At 41.2% G+C, this 19,846-nt stretch overlaps 1 protein-coding gene across 2 annotated transcripts in view; it reads right to left on the bottom strand.

Moving 5' to 3' along the window:
• Positions 1–19,846, bottom strand: part of tspoap1 (TSPO associated protein 1) — a 104,856-nt gene that overhangs the window by 6,873 nt on the left and 78,137 nt on the right. For both annotated transcript variants that reach the window (XM_088088952.1, XM_088088953.1), the window contains 15 exons: positions 18,847–18,873; positions 18,498–18,649; positions 17,031–17,507; positions 15,523–15,906; positions 14,487–14,642; positions 13,103–13,879; positions 10,950–11,043; positions 9,402–9,541; positions 8,497–8,665; positions 6,495–6,563; positions 4,719–4,766; positions 2,814–2,941; positions 2,657–2,728; positions 1,827–1,946; positions 1–551 (listed from right to left, as the gene is read on the bottom strand). The exon at positions 1–551 is cut by the window's left edge and continues 6,873 nt beyond it. In XM_088088952.1, the coding sequence (XP_087945078.1) occupies positions 204–551; positions 1,827–1,946; positions 2,657–2,728; positions 2,814–2,941; positions 4,719–4,766; positions 6,495–6,563; positions 8,497–8,665; positions 9,402–9,541; positions 10,950–11,043; positions 13,103–13,879; positions 14,487–14,642; positions 15,523–15,906; positions 17,031–17,507; positions 18,498–18,649; positions 18,847–18,873 (3,161 nt within the window). In that variant the 3' untranslated portion in view covers positions 1–203. The remainder of the gene's footprint in view (positions 552–1,826; positions 1,947–2,656; positions 2,729–2,813; positions 2,942–4,718; positions 4,767–6,494; positions 6,564–8,496; positions 8,666–9,401; positions 9,542–10,949; positions 11,044–13,102; positions 13,880–14,486; positions 14,643–15,522; positions 15,907–17,030; positions 17,508–18,497; positions 18,650–18,846; positions 18,874–19,846) is intronic.

Raw genomic sequence — 19,846 nt, 5'->3', positions numbered from 1 at the left:
CCGTGTGACGCTGTAAGCGGTGTGTTGATCTAAATTTTCCAGCTGCTAGCAGTGCTCTAAGGCAAACGTATAATTATTATTTTTTGCAGTTAAAGCATCAGTTATTAGACCTGATGGCCGCTAACCAGCTGAGACTAACAGTGAAGATAGAAAAAGTGCTTTCAATGTGACGCGAGTATTTTCGGAGTCGGGCGTCCCGACTCTCAATCTTTCTTGCTGGATCCCAGCTTTCTGAACAGCTTCTTGCCTTTGGAGAAAAAGCCCTTCTTCTTCTTGCCTTGTGCAGAGCCGTCCGTCTGTGTCGGGGGGGCGGCTGGAGGGGAGCGGCAGGCCTCCTCTGCTGCTGGACCTGGACCTGGACCTGGACCTGGATCCGGAGCCGGAGCCGGAGCTGCAGCAGCAGGGTCCAGGTGTGACGCGAGGCCTGCAGCGGTTTCCAGTTTGGGCGGCAGCTCTGCGCGCTCTGTCGGGGCGGGAGGTTCTGTTTGGCGACGCAAAGCCTCTTCGAGGGTCGAGGCGTCTCGTGTCTCCGCAGAAGACGTCCAGGTGTCCTTCAGAGGAAGAGTTTTATGATGAGCGTGGAAAATATATTTAAGAATATTTAAAGCTTGGATATGCCTAAAATTATAACAGCACAGGAAACAAAGTTATATGGAATACTGTTTAAGTCAATATTAAACAAATAAACAAAAATGAATTTAAAAATCAATAAAAGAATAAATACATAAATAAGGCTATGAAATAAATCATGAAATAAATAAATTAGGAAAAAATATATAAATAAATGTGAATATAAATATATAAATGATAGTTCAATAAATAAATTGGTTTTCGTTTTAAAAAGGATGTTTTTCAAAGGACTAGTTGCAGTTATTTCAGGGAAATATATTATTATTATTATTATTATTAAATGTATTGATTCAAAGGACAGATTTAGCAACTTTATTTACAGGCTGTGATTATCCAAGAAAAATAAATAAAATAATATTATTAATAATAATAATGATCGACTTTATATGTTGATCATAAATTATTTTTTGTGGGTTTTTTTTCATCTAAAAACATAGTGACAAAATATGGCATTTAAAGGGTTAAAATTCTGAAAATAAATGAATATTTGCTCTTTATGATTAGGACTGATGTTGGTTAAAAAGTTGACTCAATAGAAGTGGAAAATAATATTAATGTGCAATATTTTTTAAAGCTTGAAAGCTCATTTTGTGGGCAGTGATACTAGTGCGTGTAATATTAAAGCTGACTTATTTATATATGTAAATTGACATTTATCTATATATTTATCTATTTGCTGTCTAATTTATTTATTTCAGGATTTATTTCATTGGGATATTAATGTATTTGTTTAATCAGACTTAAATGATAATCCACAGAACAAACACAGAGGAGGAGGCGGAGCATCTGAGACTTTCTGACTCGTGTTCGGGTGAACTGAAACCATCTGTGCAGGATCCGCTGTAAACTACAGGGACGGTGGAGGGAAGAGGACATAAACTGGGAGTGGACGGGGGACACTACCAGTGATCGCTGAGCTGTTATTCAGAAACACTTACAATCACGTCTCAAAGTGAACGCTTCGTTTCTGCTTCTGTAAACGGTCATGCAGGAGACGGAGGGACGACAGAAACGTGACAGAATTAAAGAAACAGAAGAGAAAATAAGACGCTGAAAACACATGAGAGAAAAAAAGAAGAACTTTTTGATGTCAGTAATTTGTGAAAATGAGACGTAATGTTTGACGGCAGGTTAAGACGTCGCCTGCACTTCCATAAACTGTAGTCCACGTTAAACAGGTAAAAAATTGAAGCCACCTGTGATTCTTTTTTGGGTTCAGGTGCAGGCGGAGCAGAGTGCGGCTGAGCCGGAGCGTCCTCTGGGAGGACCTGCAGGAAGTTGGACGGCACCAAGCCGCTGTGTCCATTCAAGTCCCCCTGGAAGAAAAGGACAACGATACTGTAAATCCATAACTTTTTATCAGTTAAAATCAATCAACAGCCATTCAATAATTGAATAATCATTGAAGTAACATTTAAAGTGAAAACATTTAAAATGAGAATGTAAGAATTTGCTGCTGTTTTTGGTCTTACATTATAGGAAACTGAATATTTTGAGACTGAGGACAAGATGAGACATTTGCAGATCAAGACTCAAGTTTAAATAAATAAATGTTTAAATAAATACAGTGATGACCAAACAAATATGATAAAGTAGCTATAACAAATAAATAGAAAATTACAGAAATAAATAAATAAGTGAATACAGAAATGAACAAATAAAGATGCTAAAATGAATGAAGAAAAATAATGAATAAATAAATACATTTATAAAATACAGAAATATCAAAATGAATATTAAAATAAATAAAATAGAAAATAAAAGCTGAAATATATACATAAAATATAAATTTGTACAAGAACAAATAAACAATTTAACACAACATAAATAAATATACTCAAATAATTTCTGTTTATCTAAATCTGTTTGACGAAAACAAAAAACTTTTTCCCCGCACTTACATTGTTCAAAAAAAAATAAAATAAAATAAAATTACAAGAATAACTGCACGCCAGCGAGAGCCAGCACGCGACTTCACCGGAGAGGTGATCGACAGACGGCTCTGAAACAAAGAGTCGACACTCACGTAGAAGAAGCCGTCTTCGTCCATGTCACCAAACACGTGAATGATGTCTCCTGCACTGAAGGTCAGCTCAGCCTGAACCCAAAAAACAAGTCAAATAATGAGAAAACACTACATATAAAAACACGCATGTTATATGACGCACGTGCATGTGACTGACCTCGATGTCGGTGTTCGGGGAGCTCTCTCGGGGATCATAATCAAAGATGGCGACCATCCTGCGAGCTCCCGGGGCCGGGTTCCCCACAGCTGCAGGGGCGGCGGGGGCGGGGGCAGTCTGGCTGGGATCTGTCAGTCAAACGGAGAGAGGATCAAACAGTTACAGCAGGGACATTAAACTGACGACCAGATCTGGCCCCTGACAGGATGCAGCGTGCCCCCCCAAACATTTTCTGATCCATAATAAGAATAAAGTGACTGACAGTGAGAACTGTTTCTGTCCTTTTAGTATAAAGACGGCGCCAGAGTCAATAAAACAGCATCAAAACAGCTTTTTAATCAAAAACAGTGCAGCAAAGAACTTCCTGCAGAGGAACTAGCTACGACCCTGATGTCCCAAAATCCCCGAAACGCAGAAAAAAATCCTAAAACATGCTGAAATCCAAGAAACATTTCAAAATCCGAAAAATAGGGTTTAATCCTCAAAATGCCCTGAAATCTAAAATAATGTCCTTCAAATCCTAAAAACGTGATAAAATCTTAGAAACGCCATAAAATTTTAGAGATGTCCTAAAATCCTGAAAACATGTTAAAATCCTCAAAATGTCTTAAATCCTCCAAACATCCTAAAATCCTCGAAACATCCTAAAATCCTCAAAATCATCAAAACATCTTCCAAACATCCTAAAATCTTGGAAATATCCTAAAATCCAAGAAAAATCCTAAATACAAGAAATGTCCTAAAATCCTAAAAACATGCAAAAATCCTCAAAATGTCTTAAATCCTCCAAACTTCCTAAAATCCTCTGAATGTCCTCAAATCCTAGCACTGTCGTTTAGTCCAAAAAACGTCCTAAAATCCTGAAAACGTCCTAAAATCCTTGACACGTGAATGGGACTGGCCTGAGACGATCAGGTTTAATATCTCGGAGTTACAGTCTGATAATTAGCGGCGGGAAACGTGCAGCGTGCAGCTCGCCGTGTCTGCAGCGTCGTGCTGCGCTGAGGAAAAACCATCGAGTGCAGACAAACAGGTGAAAGCAAAAACACAAACGGCAGGTTAGTGGAGAAATCTGTGAAATGGAGACGACAGATGAGTTTCAGGTGAGATGATGAACTGTGAAATGAAAGTTAGGAGACTGTTTGACTTTTATAACTGGGAAGAAATGAAGAGCTGAACATGTCGACGTTAGATTTGACGCTTTACATTGGTAGCGGGGAACGTTTGGAAACATTTTTTCCTTAAACCTTTGAAACCAGAACAAATTGGTTTGATTTCTTTCAAAAACATGGGAAGCAATAAAAGAAAAAATGACCCAAAAATTAGCGAGAAATTAGTAAAAAGTACTAGAAAATTAGCTGTAAATTACTTAAAAATCAAAATAAATAAACAGATAAATAAAAAAAGACCTGGAAAAAGTGCTTAAAAAATTAATAATTCTACGACATAATTAAATATTTAATATCTAATTATGATGATTATTAGTATAGTTGTTTCCTCCCTTTTTAAAAATAATTTTCTAAATCTACTAATTTCTTGCAATTGCCAAGTTGCTCATTGCCTTTTTTTCCTCCATGTTTTTGAGAAAAATCACACAACTTTATACAACTTGCTAAGATTTAAATACTTTTGAAAACAACACAAGAAAAGTGATGTCGCTCCAGGTTTCAAAGGGTTAATTTAGGGTTTTAAAAAGGTCAAATTCTTCAGTAAACCCTAAAATAATCAAACAGTCCCTTCATGAGGATGAATGTCGGTGAGTCTCTGTGTTCTCAGCAGTCCAACCATCAAAAAAAAAGGTAAAAAATGAATGTTTAAAACACAGTAAAGACATGCCGTCCTCCGGTGGACGCGGACACGGCCGTCTGATCATGCAGGTGAGGACAGAGGAGTCAAACCACAAACCTGGACTGGAGGAGTCTACGCTCTCCTCCCAGAGTGCCGCAGACTCCACTGCAAGAGACGACGTACGGGAAAAAAAGCATAAACACGATGAGCAGAGAGCGACACACAAACTGCAATCCCGTCTGACGCGTCTCACACAGAGACGGACGTCAGAGGGGACGAATGTCTCAGCGAGTGAACTACAGTCCCTCATGTAATGCAGATGGGACATCGCAGCAGAATAACGACAAAAAAAGACGTTTGTTATCAACCGGTGAGCGATAATCTGCTGCGATGTTTGAAAGCTGACAGGACTGACTCGCGTATGTTAATATTTTGGGTCATTTCAGGCCGACTCACAATGAAGAACTTTTTCCCTGTTTTTGTTGTCGATTTTCTCAAAAACATTAATGCAAACAATTTATGGGACTGGGATTAAATTTCATTATTTTAAACTTATTTTCCACCAGATCAGTGGCGGCTATAATAAACCAGAGCACTTCAAAGACCTTTACAGGGCGATAAAATATAAAACATAATGAAAGATATACATTTACTAAAGTAAAGAGATATTTAATTTTCCAAAACTTTTCCAGACATGAAAATTGCTATTTGCAAATTCCACAACTTTTCCAGGTTGTTCATGACGAACGCTCAAAATAAATCCTTTAAATCCTTAATAGCAGATTATTAGTGTGTTTTCCTGCGAGTTTGGGAGCGCGGCAACGCTCGTCACGCTTCTGCATCCAGTGTAAAGATTTAGTAGATATTATTCTTCTTATTGTTCTATAACATTAATACATCATTTATTTTTTCTTTTTTTCAAAAATGTATTCATTTATTTATTATATATATATATATATATATATATATATATATATATATATATATATATATGATTTTTTTATTTAAAAAAAAAAATTCAGAACAGGATTAGAATTTCCTTTTCTTTTTTTACAGCTTATTTTTTGGGCTTTATTGCCTTTAATTGAGCGTGAAAGGGGGAGACAGAAAGAGGGGGCGACATGCTGCAAAAAGCCAAGGCTGGAATCGAACCCGCGGCCGCTGCGGCAAGGATTTAACCTGTATATTGAGCCACCACGCACCCCAAAATTAAAGATTTTAAATATAATACGTGTTTGTTTCAGAGCAGCATGAAGTGGGAGTTCTGGGTGAGCTGGTGTGAAATGACCATCAGTGAAAATGTTACTGACAAATTAAAGGTGAAAGTTTAGTCAGAATAAAACTCACTTCAGAGATTATTCACACTGCTGAGATTTCATCAGCCTGCCGGGAAACTTTCTGACTCTAAAAATCCCCCCGCTCGCTCAGAGAGAAGCAGAGACTCAAAGAGTGAAAGAGACAGAAGCAAACCAGAGAGGAGAGTAAAGAAGAGACAGAGACAGAGAGACAGAGACAGAGGGACAGAGACAGAGACAGAGAGAGACAGAGGGACAGAGACAGAGAGAGACAGAGGGACAGAGAGACAGAGAGGGACAGAGAGAGACAGAGACAGAGAGAGACAGAGGGACAGAGAGAGAGACAGAGAGGGACAGAGAGAGACAGAGAGGGACAGAGAGAGACAGAGACAGAGAGAGACAGAGGGACAGAGAGAGACAGAGGCAGAGAGAGACAGAGGCAGAGGGACAGAGAGAGACAGAGGCAGAGAGAGACAGAGGGACAGAGAGAGACAGAGACAGAGGGACAGAGAGAGACAGAGGCAGAGAGAGACAGAGGGACAGAGAGAGACAGAGACAGAGGGACAGGCGGGAAGCTGCATTCTGCAGCGAGACACACCTTTCTTGGATCGTCTCGGTTTCGGCGGTGGAACAGGGCGACGGGGAAGCTGTGCGTGTGTGCGAGTGCCTTTATGGAGTTTTAGAAAGGAAACAATGAAACCAAAATAAAACAAAAAAGAAACACAGAGGTGCAAACGTTGAGAGAAGCAGACCAGACAGAGGAGACAATGAAAAGCCAGTGAGGAGCAAATTTAAAAATGACAACCGGTGAGCAGCGGGACACAGCAGCAGCCAGATCAGAAGTGGAAGTGAAAGGGTTAAACCATCTGCAGACGCCGCTCGCGGCAGAGAGCAGGAAACAAGAAGCAAAGTGTCGGCGAACACTTTGACTTTCTGTTTACAGACACCTGCGGGAAAACGCCCTGAGACGAGATGGTTCTCTTTTCCTGAATAGCAACACAGCGAAAAAAAAGCCAGAAAATCTTTAAAAAACGGAGTCTGATTTAATTTAGTTCAGCTGAAATCCGGTTTGGTCGTCCTGCTGGGTAAAAGGTCAGCAGGCCACCGGGAGGTTTTACTTCTCTCATCTGAAAAAACACTGCTTTCGCTTTTTCCCTAAAAGCTTCTTTGCAAACACGTGACTTTTACGACACAAATTCAAACAGAGGGCAGGAAGTGATGAGTGCATCAACTCCAGAAAAGGTTCGGAGGAGCCTGCAGGCAAAATTAAGAAATTAAGGAAAGACCATTTCCTAACAACCTGCAGACCTCCAAAAATACATCCGGAGGACTTCACGGCTCCTCCAGGATGTTACAATGTGGCGATTTTAAATGTCCAATCAACACATCTTTATCAAATAAACTTCTTTTAAAAAGTATGGCCATTTAAAAAAAAAAAAAAAAATTGAACATTTTTAAAGAAAAAAAAGCAATTTTTTTTGTTCAAATTTTTTATGATTTTTTTTTTTAAAAAATGTTCTTTTAAAACTCTTTTTTTCATTACTATATGATAGCTTTTTTTTTTTTTTTTTAAACATATATGACTTTAAAAAAAGAATTTAGAACATGATTAGCATTTCTAGACATTTTAGTATTTTTTGGCATTTCTAGGATTTTACAACTTTTCTAGGATTTAAAGCGAGCTCTATGGATTTGACTTGTTTTGTTTTTAATTTGAGCACATTTCTCTGATTTATGGACATTTTAGGATTTTAGGACATTAGGGTCTTATGTAGGACCTCTGTGGGGGGTTCTTCAGGTGATTATACACTGAAGAAAAATATACTAAAAAATACTTCTAATTATAACATTGTATTTTAGACAAAATATACCCCAAAATGTTTGCATGGCATGAGAATTCTACATTAATATTTATTTATTTTAAATCATTTCTGTGCGAATGTGTATCACTGAGGCCTACTTTATACTTTATACATTTTTTATTTGATGTTTTTATGTTCTTAGGGCATTTCTGTTTATTTATGGAGAAACTGAAGGCAAATTTCCATATTTGTGGACAATAAAGTTTTTGTAAATTTGTAAAATTCATAAATTTGTTATTCCTGCACACTGGATCTTCAAGACGGAGGTTTTGATCCAATTTTTCTGCATTTTTTTTTCTGAGTTTTTTTTCTTCTCATCTTGCTTTTTCCACATTTGATCAATTGAAACAGCGTAAACAGCCGGAAACAGAGCAAACAGTGCATCTGTGCAGAGTTGGCGGTCGTTGGCTCCATGCTGAACGGCCTCCGTGTGAAAAGCACGTTGATATATGTCGTCATGTGCAAAAGAAGCTTTTAACTGCAGACAAAGATACGACAGCGCGCCTCTTTACGCAGCAGGACAATCTGAACAGAAAACTGAGTAAAAAGATGTTTTTTTCAGGTCTGGCTTCGTCACTCTGTGCTGCTATTTTCACTTCCCACTTCAACATGAACAGCGGTGATATTATGAGTCAAACATTTATATTTTACACCTGTGGGAGTCCAAAGGTTCTCATTTTCAGCTGCAACAGAAAATAATTAAGATCTGAACCGAACGCTCTTTTCGTCGTCACCTACCGATCTTCTCCATGGAGGCGGCCGTGGACAGGAAGCCCTGCTGCAGGAGCTGCTGCCGGGTGTCCTCGTCCTCCACCTGGATCTCAGACACCATGTTGCACGGCACGTAGCCCAGGTGACCGGCACACTCTCCTCGGTAGAACCCGTCCGCGTCTTTATCTCCGTAAACCTGCAGAGAACAGATTCCAAAATGACCCATGAGAGGACCGCTGTACGCAGTGCACGGTGTAAAGGACTCCCACACGTTGTCATGGACACAATTTCAAAACTTTTTCATGACTTTTCATGGAAATATGCCTTTCCGAAAAAAACCCAACAAATATTTTAAGTTTTCTAAAAAAATTCTTCCAAAAATGTAAAAAAAAAATATTAAGAAAGAAAACAAAAACAAAATCCAAAAATGTTTGTTTTCTAAAAATAATTACCAAAAATTAAAAAAAAAAAAATATTTGTACTTTTAAAAAAAAGAAACAAAAAATTAGCCTTCCAAACATGCAGACCTCTTTTCTTTTATAATAAATGGTAAAAAAACAAAACAAAATACAGCCATTTAAAGTCTGTATGCCCCTCCGCCGAAACTAAAAGTGCTGAATAAATTAGACAGAAAACAACGAGAAAATGAAGAAACGTACACGATAAACAAAAACAAATCATAACCAAAACGCTGTCAAACGTCGGTGCATATTAGAGCTGTGTGACATCGTCAGCTACAGAAAATAAATACATTTGTTATGTTACGTTAATGTGTGTAATTTAGTACACACAACACATTCTGTTGTTTTATCAGAACTTTCAATGATTTTTCCAGGCCTGAAAAATGTGATCAGGGATGTTTTGAATAAAGCGGTCATTAATGTGTGTGTGTGTGTGCGTGTGTGCGTGTGTGTGAGCTGAGGGAAACATACTTTGATGATCTGTCCCTCCGTGAACGGCAGCTCCTCCTCGGCAGCATCAGGATTGGGGGACATGGTGACGGGATCGTACGGGAAGAGGGCCACGAAGATTCGGATGTCACTGTCTCCCCTCATCTTTGGTGAGTCAACACCTGCACACACACACACACACACACACACACACACACACACACACACACACACACACACACACACACACACACACACACACACACACACGGTCATCATATCTGTTTGTGTGCAGGGCACCTACAGCTTATTATAACAACAACAACAATAATAATTATTAGAATTATTTTATTATTATGTGAACTAATTTTCAATATATCATTATGAAAATTATGATTAAAGTTCTGTAGAAAAATTTTCCTTGCTTTTTTCTAAATCTGTTTCTGACCCAAGTTTCTTACAGTCTTTTTAAAGTGTTTTTGAAAAAAAAATTGCTGCAGCAGCACAAGAAAAGTGACACACAACATTCAACCCTGAATCCCTTTTTTTCAATTCATGCAAAATTTGAATAAGCTTTTGTTTTCATGCAATTTATTTGAAAACCTTGTCTTTATACAATGTAAATACAATTCATTCTTCCTCACTACTGCTCTGCACTCGCTCTGCACACCAGCCGTGCATCGCCTGCACTGACTTCTGCAAATAGCACCGCCAGCGTGCCCCTCCCCCACCTCGCCCCTCCTCCCACCAACTGCAGCGCTGCTATGAACCGCGTTCTCCCAGCGCAGGCATGTCCTTAAAAGAGGTAATCAAGCTAAAGCACTGATCCTAAGCTGTGTGAGCCGTTTGACAAACGTGCGCTCGTTCATGATCATGAGGAAACACCCACTCTCTGATCCGAAACCTGCGGCTGTCGCTCACAGCAAACATGCAAACAGGAACATACTCAAAAAGGGTCCAAAGAAGCAGCCTGTGATTTGACACGGTGACCTATGACACCGGCGTGGCTAAAAGCATTAAAGTCTGTTTGACGGCGAGCGACACATTTCAGGAGCGAGACTTAAAGACACGTTCTCTATCTCATTAGGGAGAATCAGCCCATCTGTGGCAAGAGTCACGGGCCGACGACTCGCACACTTTCACATCCTCACTGATTTTCGAGTAGAAAGGACGCAACTTCTCCGTGCTCCCTTCCTCTATCTGCGTGCACGTGGGTGCATCTGTGTGTGAAAGCAGAAAAACTCGAGTTTACTGCAAGACTGAGAAGAAAAGAAGAAGAATGAGGGAAGACGCGCAGAGGGAGGAAGGCCGTTTCTTTGCTGGCTAATCGAGGTTACTATTTTAATGTCTGTCACTTCCTCCTGTCATGACAAGCCACTTTGAGTTAAGCCGGTTCTCAGCTTAGCGCGCTCTCTCCCACTTATTCGCCGCACCTCCCCCTCCCCCCCTCCCAACACAAGGTGCTAATCTGAGTGCCATCATGTGAGCGAGGGGGAGGCCTGCCAGCAGAGAGCACAGGTGTGTCAGCATCCAGACTGTAGGGAGGGACATGAGGAGACGGAGGACAGGAAAGAGGAAGGGGTCTCTGACCTTTCGGTTGCCTGCTCTGCGCTGGTTTGGACGAGAGCTCAGCCTGCGCCCCCCACGACGGACCGGCCTCGGCTGGAGGGATCTGGCCGGGCTCCTGCTCCACATACAGAAAAAGAAAAAAACAAAACACAATCACCACTGAGGAGGAGCAATATTCAGTAATCTTCATCTCACGGTTGTTTTGGTAGAAACTTTTCTAATGCAGCGATACTCAACTTACAGCGAGGGCCAAATCTGGCCCCGGATGGGGTTCAGGGTGGCCCCCTGACTATTGTTAAAGTCACATTAAAAATAACGTGACTCATACTGGGAATTGTTTTTGTACTTTTAGTGTACACAGAGTGCACAAAACAGCTTCAAAGACCTTCAAAGACCTGCCAAGACCCTGATGTCCTAAAATCCTAGAAATGTCCAATAATCCAGAAAAAGTTCTTGAAAGCTAAAAACGTAATATAATGCCAGAAATGTCTTAAAATCACGGAAAAGTCCTAAAATCCTAGATACATCCTCAAATCAGAGACATGTCCTAAATTCTCAGAAGTGTCCTAAAATCACAGAAACGCTGTAAAATCTTTGAAATGTCCTAGAAGTTGTAGAAACTACCTTAAAATCAAAGAAATGTCCTGAAATCCTAGAAACATCCTCAAATTGAAGAAACATCCCAAAATACTAGAAATGTTCTAAAATGAGAGAAAGGTCCTAAAATCTTGGAAACGTGCCTAAATCCTAGAAACTAAGGTCCTTGAATCTGAGAAACTTTCTAAAATACCAGAAACATCCTGAAACCCCAGAAATAACCTAAAATTTGAAGACAATCCCAGAAATGTCCTAAAATCAAAGGCAAAAGTGGCCCCAGTCAAAGCCAGCTGAGTATCTCTGCTGTTTCAGCGTAAACGTGCTCTTTCTTTGCACCGTTGTGTTTGTCTAAAGGATCTGCGGTGAGCTGAAGCAGGACGAGTCAGCGCTGACGAGTTAAAGACTCGAGTTAAAGACTCGAGCCGAGTGGTTTCTGAGCTGCAGAGAGCGTGAGTGCGACAGGAAGTGCAGTCAGACAGAGGGAGGACGGAGTCAGCTGCTGCAGAATCTGATACAGATTACACGTCTGAGGCCGCTGGGTGATGATGAACTGGTTTAAACTACTTTCTAGCTGCGTCTTGGCAAATTAACAAACACCGTCCTGACGCTTAACGACTTTTCAAGCAATTTCACCGTCGCACGTCCAAATGTCAGACAAGGTTCATACACATTTTTACCAAAAGATTTCGATGAATTTTCTATGATTTTGAGGCAAATTCTCAGAAGCAAACACTCTCCAAAATGACCACTGATGCTCCTTATAGGTTCTTTTTCACTGCTGATTTACGAGAGAAAAAAAGGCCTTTTGACTAGTTTTAAAGAAAAAAAATGTTTTTTCATCTTTAAAGATTTTTGGGTTCATTGCAAAGATAAAAAAATGCTTTTAAAAAAAAATCTGTAATTTTTAGAGAAAAAAAAAGACATTTTTACTTTAAATCTTCGTAGCGATTTTTAGAGATTCAGTTTTTTTCATTAAAATTTTTTGTCGTTTTTTTTATTGAAAAATCTTTAAAAAGACAAAAATTTCTTTTTAAAGAAAAACTTTTTTGTCATAGAAAATTTTTCTTCTTTTCTTTTCTTTTTTCTTTTCTTTTTGTTGATTTTTAAGCAAATTAATTTCTTTAAAAAACACCAAAAAATGACACCATTTATCACAGCCAGAAACTGTAAAAACAGAAATCATCGTGGGGAGTTTTTTAAATTTCCGGACGTCGTTGAACATTTCATGTGTTATTATTACAGTCTTGTGAAACGCAATCCCACGACAAACTGCGGTAAATCTCGAATGATTTGTCTGCCTCAGTGAAATGAAAAGCACCTGATGTGAGGTCAGAATAACACACTGTCAATAAAGAATATTTTGTTTTTAAAACAGCAAATTATGCCACAAAGCGTCCTCCCTCTGTCCACTGCGGGGACGATGATGATGGACAATGTTGTGGTTGACTAAGCGGAGGAGGAGGAAGAGGAGGAGGAGGAGTTAATATCCACTAAAGGGGTCAGAGGTTAGATCCACACAGCGACGGGGAGGGGGAGGGGTGACACACAGGTTGCAGTCGGCCTGCTGCGGCGTTTACCGGCGGGTCGGCCTTCAGCGCTCGGCGGTGATGAGGTCTGCTGTGCTCCACCTGCGCCGCCTCCACCCACCACTCAGAGCTCATCTGCTCCACCACCACCTCCCCCCCGGCGTACTCCGCCGGCTCCTCGTTGTCGTCCGTGCCGTACTCCACGTCGATCTCTAACCCGCGACTGATCGGTGACCTCACCGTGCGCACCGTTTTGCTGACTGGGTAGGGTCTTGGCGGGGTAAGACCATAGCCGGGGTTGGCTGCCGCGGCGACAGCCATCTGACTCCTGAGCATGGCCTCCCTCCTAAGGCGGTCCCCTAGCCCTCTGAGCAGCGCTTTGCTGGTGGGGGTCAGCTGGGGGGGACAGCGGGCCGAGGGCCGCCTGCCGCCGGGACCCCCGTACGAACACATGTCCGCCTCCTCGGGGTAACTGATGGTGTCCACCGTGTCTGCGTAGTGCACCCTGTGCTGCGTCTTCGGCCTGACCTGCGAGGGTCCGTGCCTGAGAAAAGGCTCTTTGGTTAGAGGTCTGTTGAAGTGGTGATGGTGGGGGGGGACGTGCGGGTGATGCTGGGAGGGATGGTGGAGGCGTTCCGCGTCTCTGTGGCGGAGGAGGCCGGGCCGGGGCCGACCGCGGTGGGTTAACGGCTCCTCCTGGCTGCTGTCCTCCTCCTCCGTCACCTCGGGGATGCTGAACAGCTGCGTGTTTTGGGGAAGCTGAGGAGGCAACTTTAGGATCCTCTCGAGGACCTCCTCGTCACTGTCGGGGGTCTCCAACTTGCGTGACTACACGGCCACACGAGCGAGAACGTGCAGGTGAGGGTGTGATGGGACATCGATCAGAGAAAATAAAGGAAGTGCGGACAAAACAAAGAGCCATGCAAAAAAAAAGAAAAAAGAAAGAGGAAGAAATCAATCGAGCACCAACAAAAATGAAACAGAAGAAACACAGAGAGACGACTTCACAGGACAAACTGAAAGAAAAAAAAACCTCTTTAAAAAAATGTGGCTAGTATTAAAGAAAAAAATGTTTTCTGTCTTAAAAGATTTTTTGGTTCATTTCAAAAATAAAATGTTCCCTTTTTTTCGAACATAAAAATCAACAATTTTTTTTTTTCCTTGAAATCTTTTTAGGGAATTTAGAGCTAAAAAGTTGGCGATTTTTACTGAAAAATCTCTGCAATTTTTTTTTCAATTTTTGGTGATTTTTAAGCAAATAGATCTCTTTAAAAAACACCAAAAAATACGCCATTTATCATAGCCAGAAACAGTAAAAACAGAAATTATCGTGGGATCAATCAAGCACCAACAAAAACAAAACACAGAGAGATGACTTAACGCGACAAACTGGAAAGAAGGACATTTCACTGGCATCTGAAGGTGTTTTCTTTACCCTGTTAGCTGCGACCGTGTAGCCTCTGGCCTGTGCTTCTCCGAGGTGGTCGGAGTAAAGGTCCTCCTCCTCCTCCTCCAGGATGTCGGACAGATCTGAGCGGCTGTTGTCTGCGTGATAATCACTGGGAGGCTCCACCAGCCCTCCTCTGTAACTCTGCAAGAAAATGGCATCAACATCATGAAACTGCTGACTTTCAGGCTCATTTATAGGTTCATACTTGTGTTTTGGGTTCCTACTGGAACAGAGATACTCATCTTGTAGCCCTCGCGTCAAATCTGGCCCCGATAAGGTGCTGGGAATTTTGTACTTTTAGTGTCCATAAGGTGACAGAGTGCATTAAACAGCATCAAAATAGAGCTTGTTTATCAAAAAAAGTGCCAGTGGAGGATCCCTCACACCCCCAACAGAGGTCCTCCATAAGGTCTCAATGTCCTAAAATCCTTAAAAACGTCCTAAAATTCTAGAACAATCCTAAGATTCTTGATTCTTGTCCTAAATTCCTATAAATATCTTCGAATCCTAGAAATTCCCAGTCTTATAAATTCACTACAATCCTAGATATCTCCTAAAATCCTAGAAATGTCGTAAAATCTGAGAAATGTCCCCCAAATCATGAAACGTTCTTAAATCCTTGAACCATCATAAAGTTTACGATATGTCCTAAAATCCTAGAAACGTCCTAAATTCGTATAAGTATCTTGGAATCCTAGCAATGTCTCAAAGTCAGAAAAACGTCCTAAAATCCTAGAAAAGTCCTAAAATCCGAAAAACATCCCGAAATTCTTGAAATGTGCTGAAATCCTTAATATATCTTAAAATCCCACAAACATCCTAAAATCTAAGAAAAGTCCTAAAATCCTAAAACCATCCTACAATTCTTGAAATGTCCTAAAATCCAAAAAAATGTCCTAAAATCGTAGAAATGCCCTTGAGTCTTAGAAACATCCTAAAATCCTGGGAACTTGCGTTGATAGATTAAATGATTAGAAGCTGAGAGATTTGGGGTCCGCTCAGAGAGCTTTTCGGGTCTGACCTGCTGCTTCCCGCAGAACACCGGGTCCTGGTCCTGTCTCAAGAACTCCTCGATGGACACCAGCCGCGTGTTCTCCAGCTCCTCCTCTGCCTCGGACTCCAGCGGGGAGGTGCTGGGGGGTCGGTGCAGGTTCGTGTCCTGAGGGTTGAGGAAGTCCGTGATGGGGGCTTTGGGCGGGGTGGGGATGCGCTCGGGGGTCCCGAGCTTGGCACTGGAGTCCTCGATGAACTCTGTGAGAGACGGGAAAGGACGGATCGTCCCGGGACTGTCTGTGTCTCTGCGCTGCTCCAACACTGCTGCTGATACTGGTGACACTGGTACCAGTGCTGGTGCTGCTACTGGAGACTGCTGAGGTGCTGAGGTCGGCAGAGAGGTCACACTCACCTGAAGAGGAGAATATTTTATTAACCCTTTGAAACTTTTTATTTTCAAGAACATGGGAAGAAGACAACGAGGCTCCAAAACTGAGCAAGAAATCAGTAAAACGTTTTGAGAAAACTTCAAATCCCAAATTATCCCTTCAACAAGAAATGGCCCAAAAAATAGCAAGAAATTATTAAAAGGGTCCATGAAAATAACCTGATAAAATAAGCACACAAAAAATAAGGAAAAAACAAAACAAGAAAAATGACCTGTTTTTTTTCTTCTGTTACATACTTTTTAATATATAAACAAGATACTTATGATTACATTTATATCTTTTTCTATTTTTTCTGTAACCTTATAACCCTAATATATAATTATAACAATTATGAATATAGTTTTCCAGGAATTTTTCCTATTTCTTTTGGTAACATAACATTTGCATTTTTACATGCAAATGTTTATCATGTGCACTGTCCCTGTTCTTAAAAAAATAAATAAAAAAGAAAATAAGATTAAATGTGTTTTAAGACTTTTTTTATGGTTGGGGGAACCTCTGTCCAACTGCTGACCGCCTTGATAAGTGGCTCAAATCAGCAGCCAAACTACAAATATTAACTTAAAAATGACAAAAGTAATAAATAATATCAATGATTACTTATCAAATACATTATTTTATGTCTGTTTCTAGTGTTATATGTGATTGTTTCCATTATTGTTGCTGTGCGTCTCTCCTCTCTTTCTCTCCCTCTCTTTGCAAAACATCATTCTGTCATCTATCTTAATTTAACTGTTTTTTTCCGGCATCTGTATCTCGTCTGTCCGTCCTGAAGAGCGATCCCTCCTCAGTCGCTCTTCCTGAGGTTTCGACCATTTTTCCCCTCAGTTACAGGGTTTTTTTGGGGAGTTTTTCTTTAGTCTATGTGAGGGTCTAAGGACGTCTGCTGTGAAGCCCTCTGAGACAAACTGTGATTTGTGATGATGGACTTTCTAAATAAAACTGACTTGACTAAGACCAGCATGCACCTGTCCCTTCACTCTGTGCGGTTTCTTCGCCTCACGTCTCTCCCTCAAAGTTTGGTGTCCTCTGACGCAGAAAAACAAAGAGTCTGAAAACGGCAGGAGGACAGAGGAGTGAGGCTCACCACTGGAGTGATGGTGGAGGCGACCGGTAACATGGCCTCACACACAGCCAAGGCAGCAGCAGAGGCGGGGCTGGCCCAGGCCTTCACGTACGAAGCAGGTACGAGGAGCGCGTCGGGGTGGAGGGCGTGGGGGGAGTTGGCAGCAGCCTCCGCTGTGAGGCCGGAGACGGTTGAGTCTGGCGGCAGAGCGCTGGGCAGCATGGAGACTTTGGCAGCAGAGTTCCCGTAGGACGGCGAGGAGGGCAGGTTACTGGCGCCCGCGGGGGGGCAGGGGAGGGCTGGCACAACTGGGGCGGCGACAGCCGGACCCGCCATGATGGCGGCCAGCTTGGAGGGCACATTGACTGGCAAAGAGTCGCAGGACTCCCCGTGGGCGGACATGGTGCGGACGGTGAGCTCCTGAGCTGCCAGCAGGGACTGCATCTGAGAGGGGCCCAGCAGGGCGCTGCCGGCTGTCGGGGAAGACACCTCCAGCACCTGGGAGACGAGACGAGGGGGACACGTCTTAAAACTCACAGGTAACAGCGAGACTTTGAAACACAGTCTGACGGGCCAAAAGCAACGTGTGGCCTTTTTTGGTCGCTAAACCGGCACGTCCAAGACAAAAAAGACCCGTTTCATTCTTTAAAACACCTGCAGACTCCCTGACCGAGCTGCCAAGCCCACAGCGTCTTGGCGGTCCGGTGCGATTTCAAAAATTATTTTTGGGCTTTTTGTCTTTATTGGAAATGACAATGTCATAGAAAACACAACTTCAAAAGCGTGTTTCTTTAAAAAAAATGTTTTTCAATTTTTTTGTGATTATTAAAGAAAAAGATTTGGCAGTTTTTTCTTTAAATATTTTTTGATGAACTCAAAAGACATTTTTATTTTCAATTTTGGGTCATTTTTAAAGGAAAAAAATGTGGTGATATTTTTTTTCTTAAATTGCTTTTTTTGGTGATTATTAAAGAAAAAAAATCCAGATTTTTTTCTTGATATATTTTTGGTGATTTTTATTCTTCAAATCTTTTCAGTGATTTTTAAAGAAGAAAAATGGCAATTTTTATCTTTAAATATTTTTGCCATGGTTTTTCAATTCTTGGTGATTTTTAAGCATTTTTTAATTAAAAAAATCACACCATTTATCACAGCCAGAAACTGTTAAAAATGACTGTCAAATATCTAACAGTCTTTCAACACATTTTGTTCTCATACAGGTTTATGAAAGAATATTCTATGATTTTTCCAAAACTTACAGGGTATTTTCGGGCCTGGAAAGGTTTTCTAAAACCTTGCAAAACTTGGAAACTGCGTTTTGCAAATCGCATGATTTTTTTTAGGTTTTTCATGTCCTTACGAACCCTGAATATCTCCTGTCAATCAGACCTTCGCAGACAGTGGCTGTAAGTGATGTGCAATTCATGGTGCTACAATCCGTTCTTTGCTCATTTCTCCCCGAATTTAAACTGACTGCAACGTTCTTGCCTTTTTCTTGTCGGCATAAAGCGTGTATCCGGTGACACGGACTCCGTTGGAGGTCCCGGCAGCATCTATAGTGACCGGCAGCCAGCTGACGAGGGCGATGCCCGGGGAGGGACCGTGCTCCAGCTGCACGTCCAGAGGAGCATCAGGGGGACCTGCAGGGGTGGAGAGCACCACACCACAGCCAGCGGCACGCCAAAAGATAAGAGAAATATTTTATATTAATATCCACTCATAGTGAAAATACAGTGCTGGGGAGGAGACATTATTTTCACAACGGGGACATGATTCTAAGGACAAAAGAAATGCTGTCTAACACTCTAAAGGGACAGAAATTTAAAAAACCATATACCTGAGCTCCCAGACTGTGGGCATGAAACTTAAGCAAATTTGAACGATCATTTAGAGAAACACAACAACACGAATCACAAAAAGCATCTTAAGATCTGTTCATGAAAAGCTAAGATATACGCCTCGTGGTTATGTGCCGCATCCACGTCCGCACAGACTCATATGAAGCCGTGACTGTCGGGTTAAACGTGGATTTTGCTGCAGTGAAGCTACAAATTATAAAACATGGACGCTGTTTTTGCAGAACGTTATGATGTCGCAATGAAGTTGACCTTTGACCTTCTGGATATAAATGTCAGACCTTCAATATTTTATCCTATTAGACATTTAAGTGAAATTTTGTAATAATTAGTGTCTTCCATGTTCATCCAATCCCTTAATTTTTGAGTCCCATTGGATGTTTGTGCCAAATTTGAGGAAACTTCTTCAGATGTTGTGGTCATAAAAAAACTAGACAGATGCAAGGTCACTGTGACCTTTGACCTTTGAACACCAAAATCCAATGAATTCATCCTTGAGTCCAAGTGGACATTTGTCCTAAATTTGAAGAAATTCGGTTTCTTTTCGAAAACAACAGCTATTGCTGGCGAGGAGGCATAAAAAGCTGACTTTTTGTTTAATTTATGTCGACTCCTATGATTTTCCTGTTTGGATAATACATTATATTTTTATTTGATATTTATATTACGTGCATCTCCGTTACCAAACAGAGTTAGCTGTTTCTGCGGCGCAGAGATACTCGACTTATTTTGCTTGGGGGCCACTTATGCAAAATGTCAGGAGGTCAGGGGCCAATCGCAGAAGCCCCATCCGTTTCTTGGATTTCAGGACATTTCTAAGATTGTTTTGACATTTCTATGATCTTGGGGACATTTATTGGATTTTAGGACATCTCAAGGTCTTTAGGATCTTCCTATGCTTTTTGGACATTTTTGGACCTGGGGACTTTTCCAGGATTTTGGGAGATTTAGGATGTTTCTAAAGTTTTAAGATGTTTTAGG

This window comes from Plectropomus leopardus, chromosome 15, assembly GCF_026936395.1.
Source record: "Plectropomus leopardus strain MGB_pleo_1.0 chromosome 15, ASM2693639v1, whole genome shotgun sequence".
NCBI classification, from domain to species: domain Eukaryota; kingdom Metazoa; phylum Chordata; class Actinopteri; order Perciformes; family Serranidae; genus Plectropomus; species Plectropomus leopardus.
The sequence above is the reverse complement of the archived record's forward strand: the minus strand, read 5'-3'. Positions and strand labels throughout refer to the sequence as shown.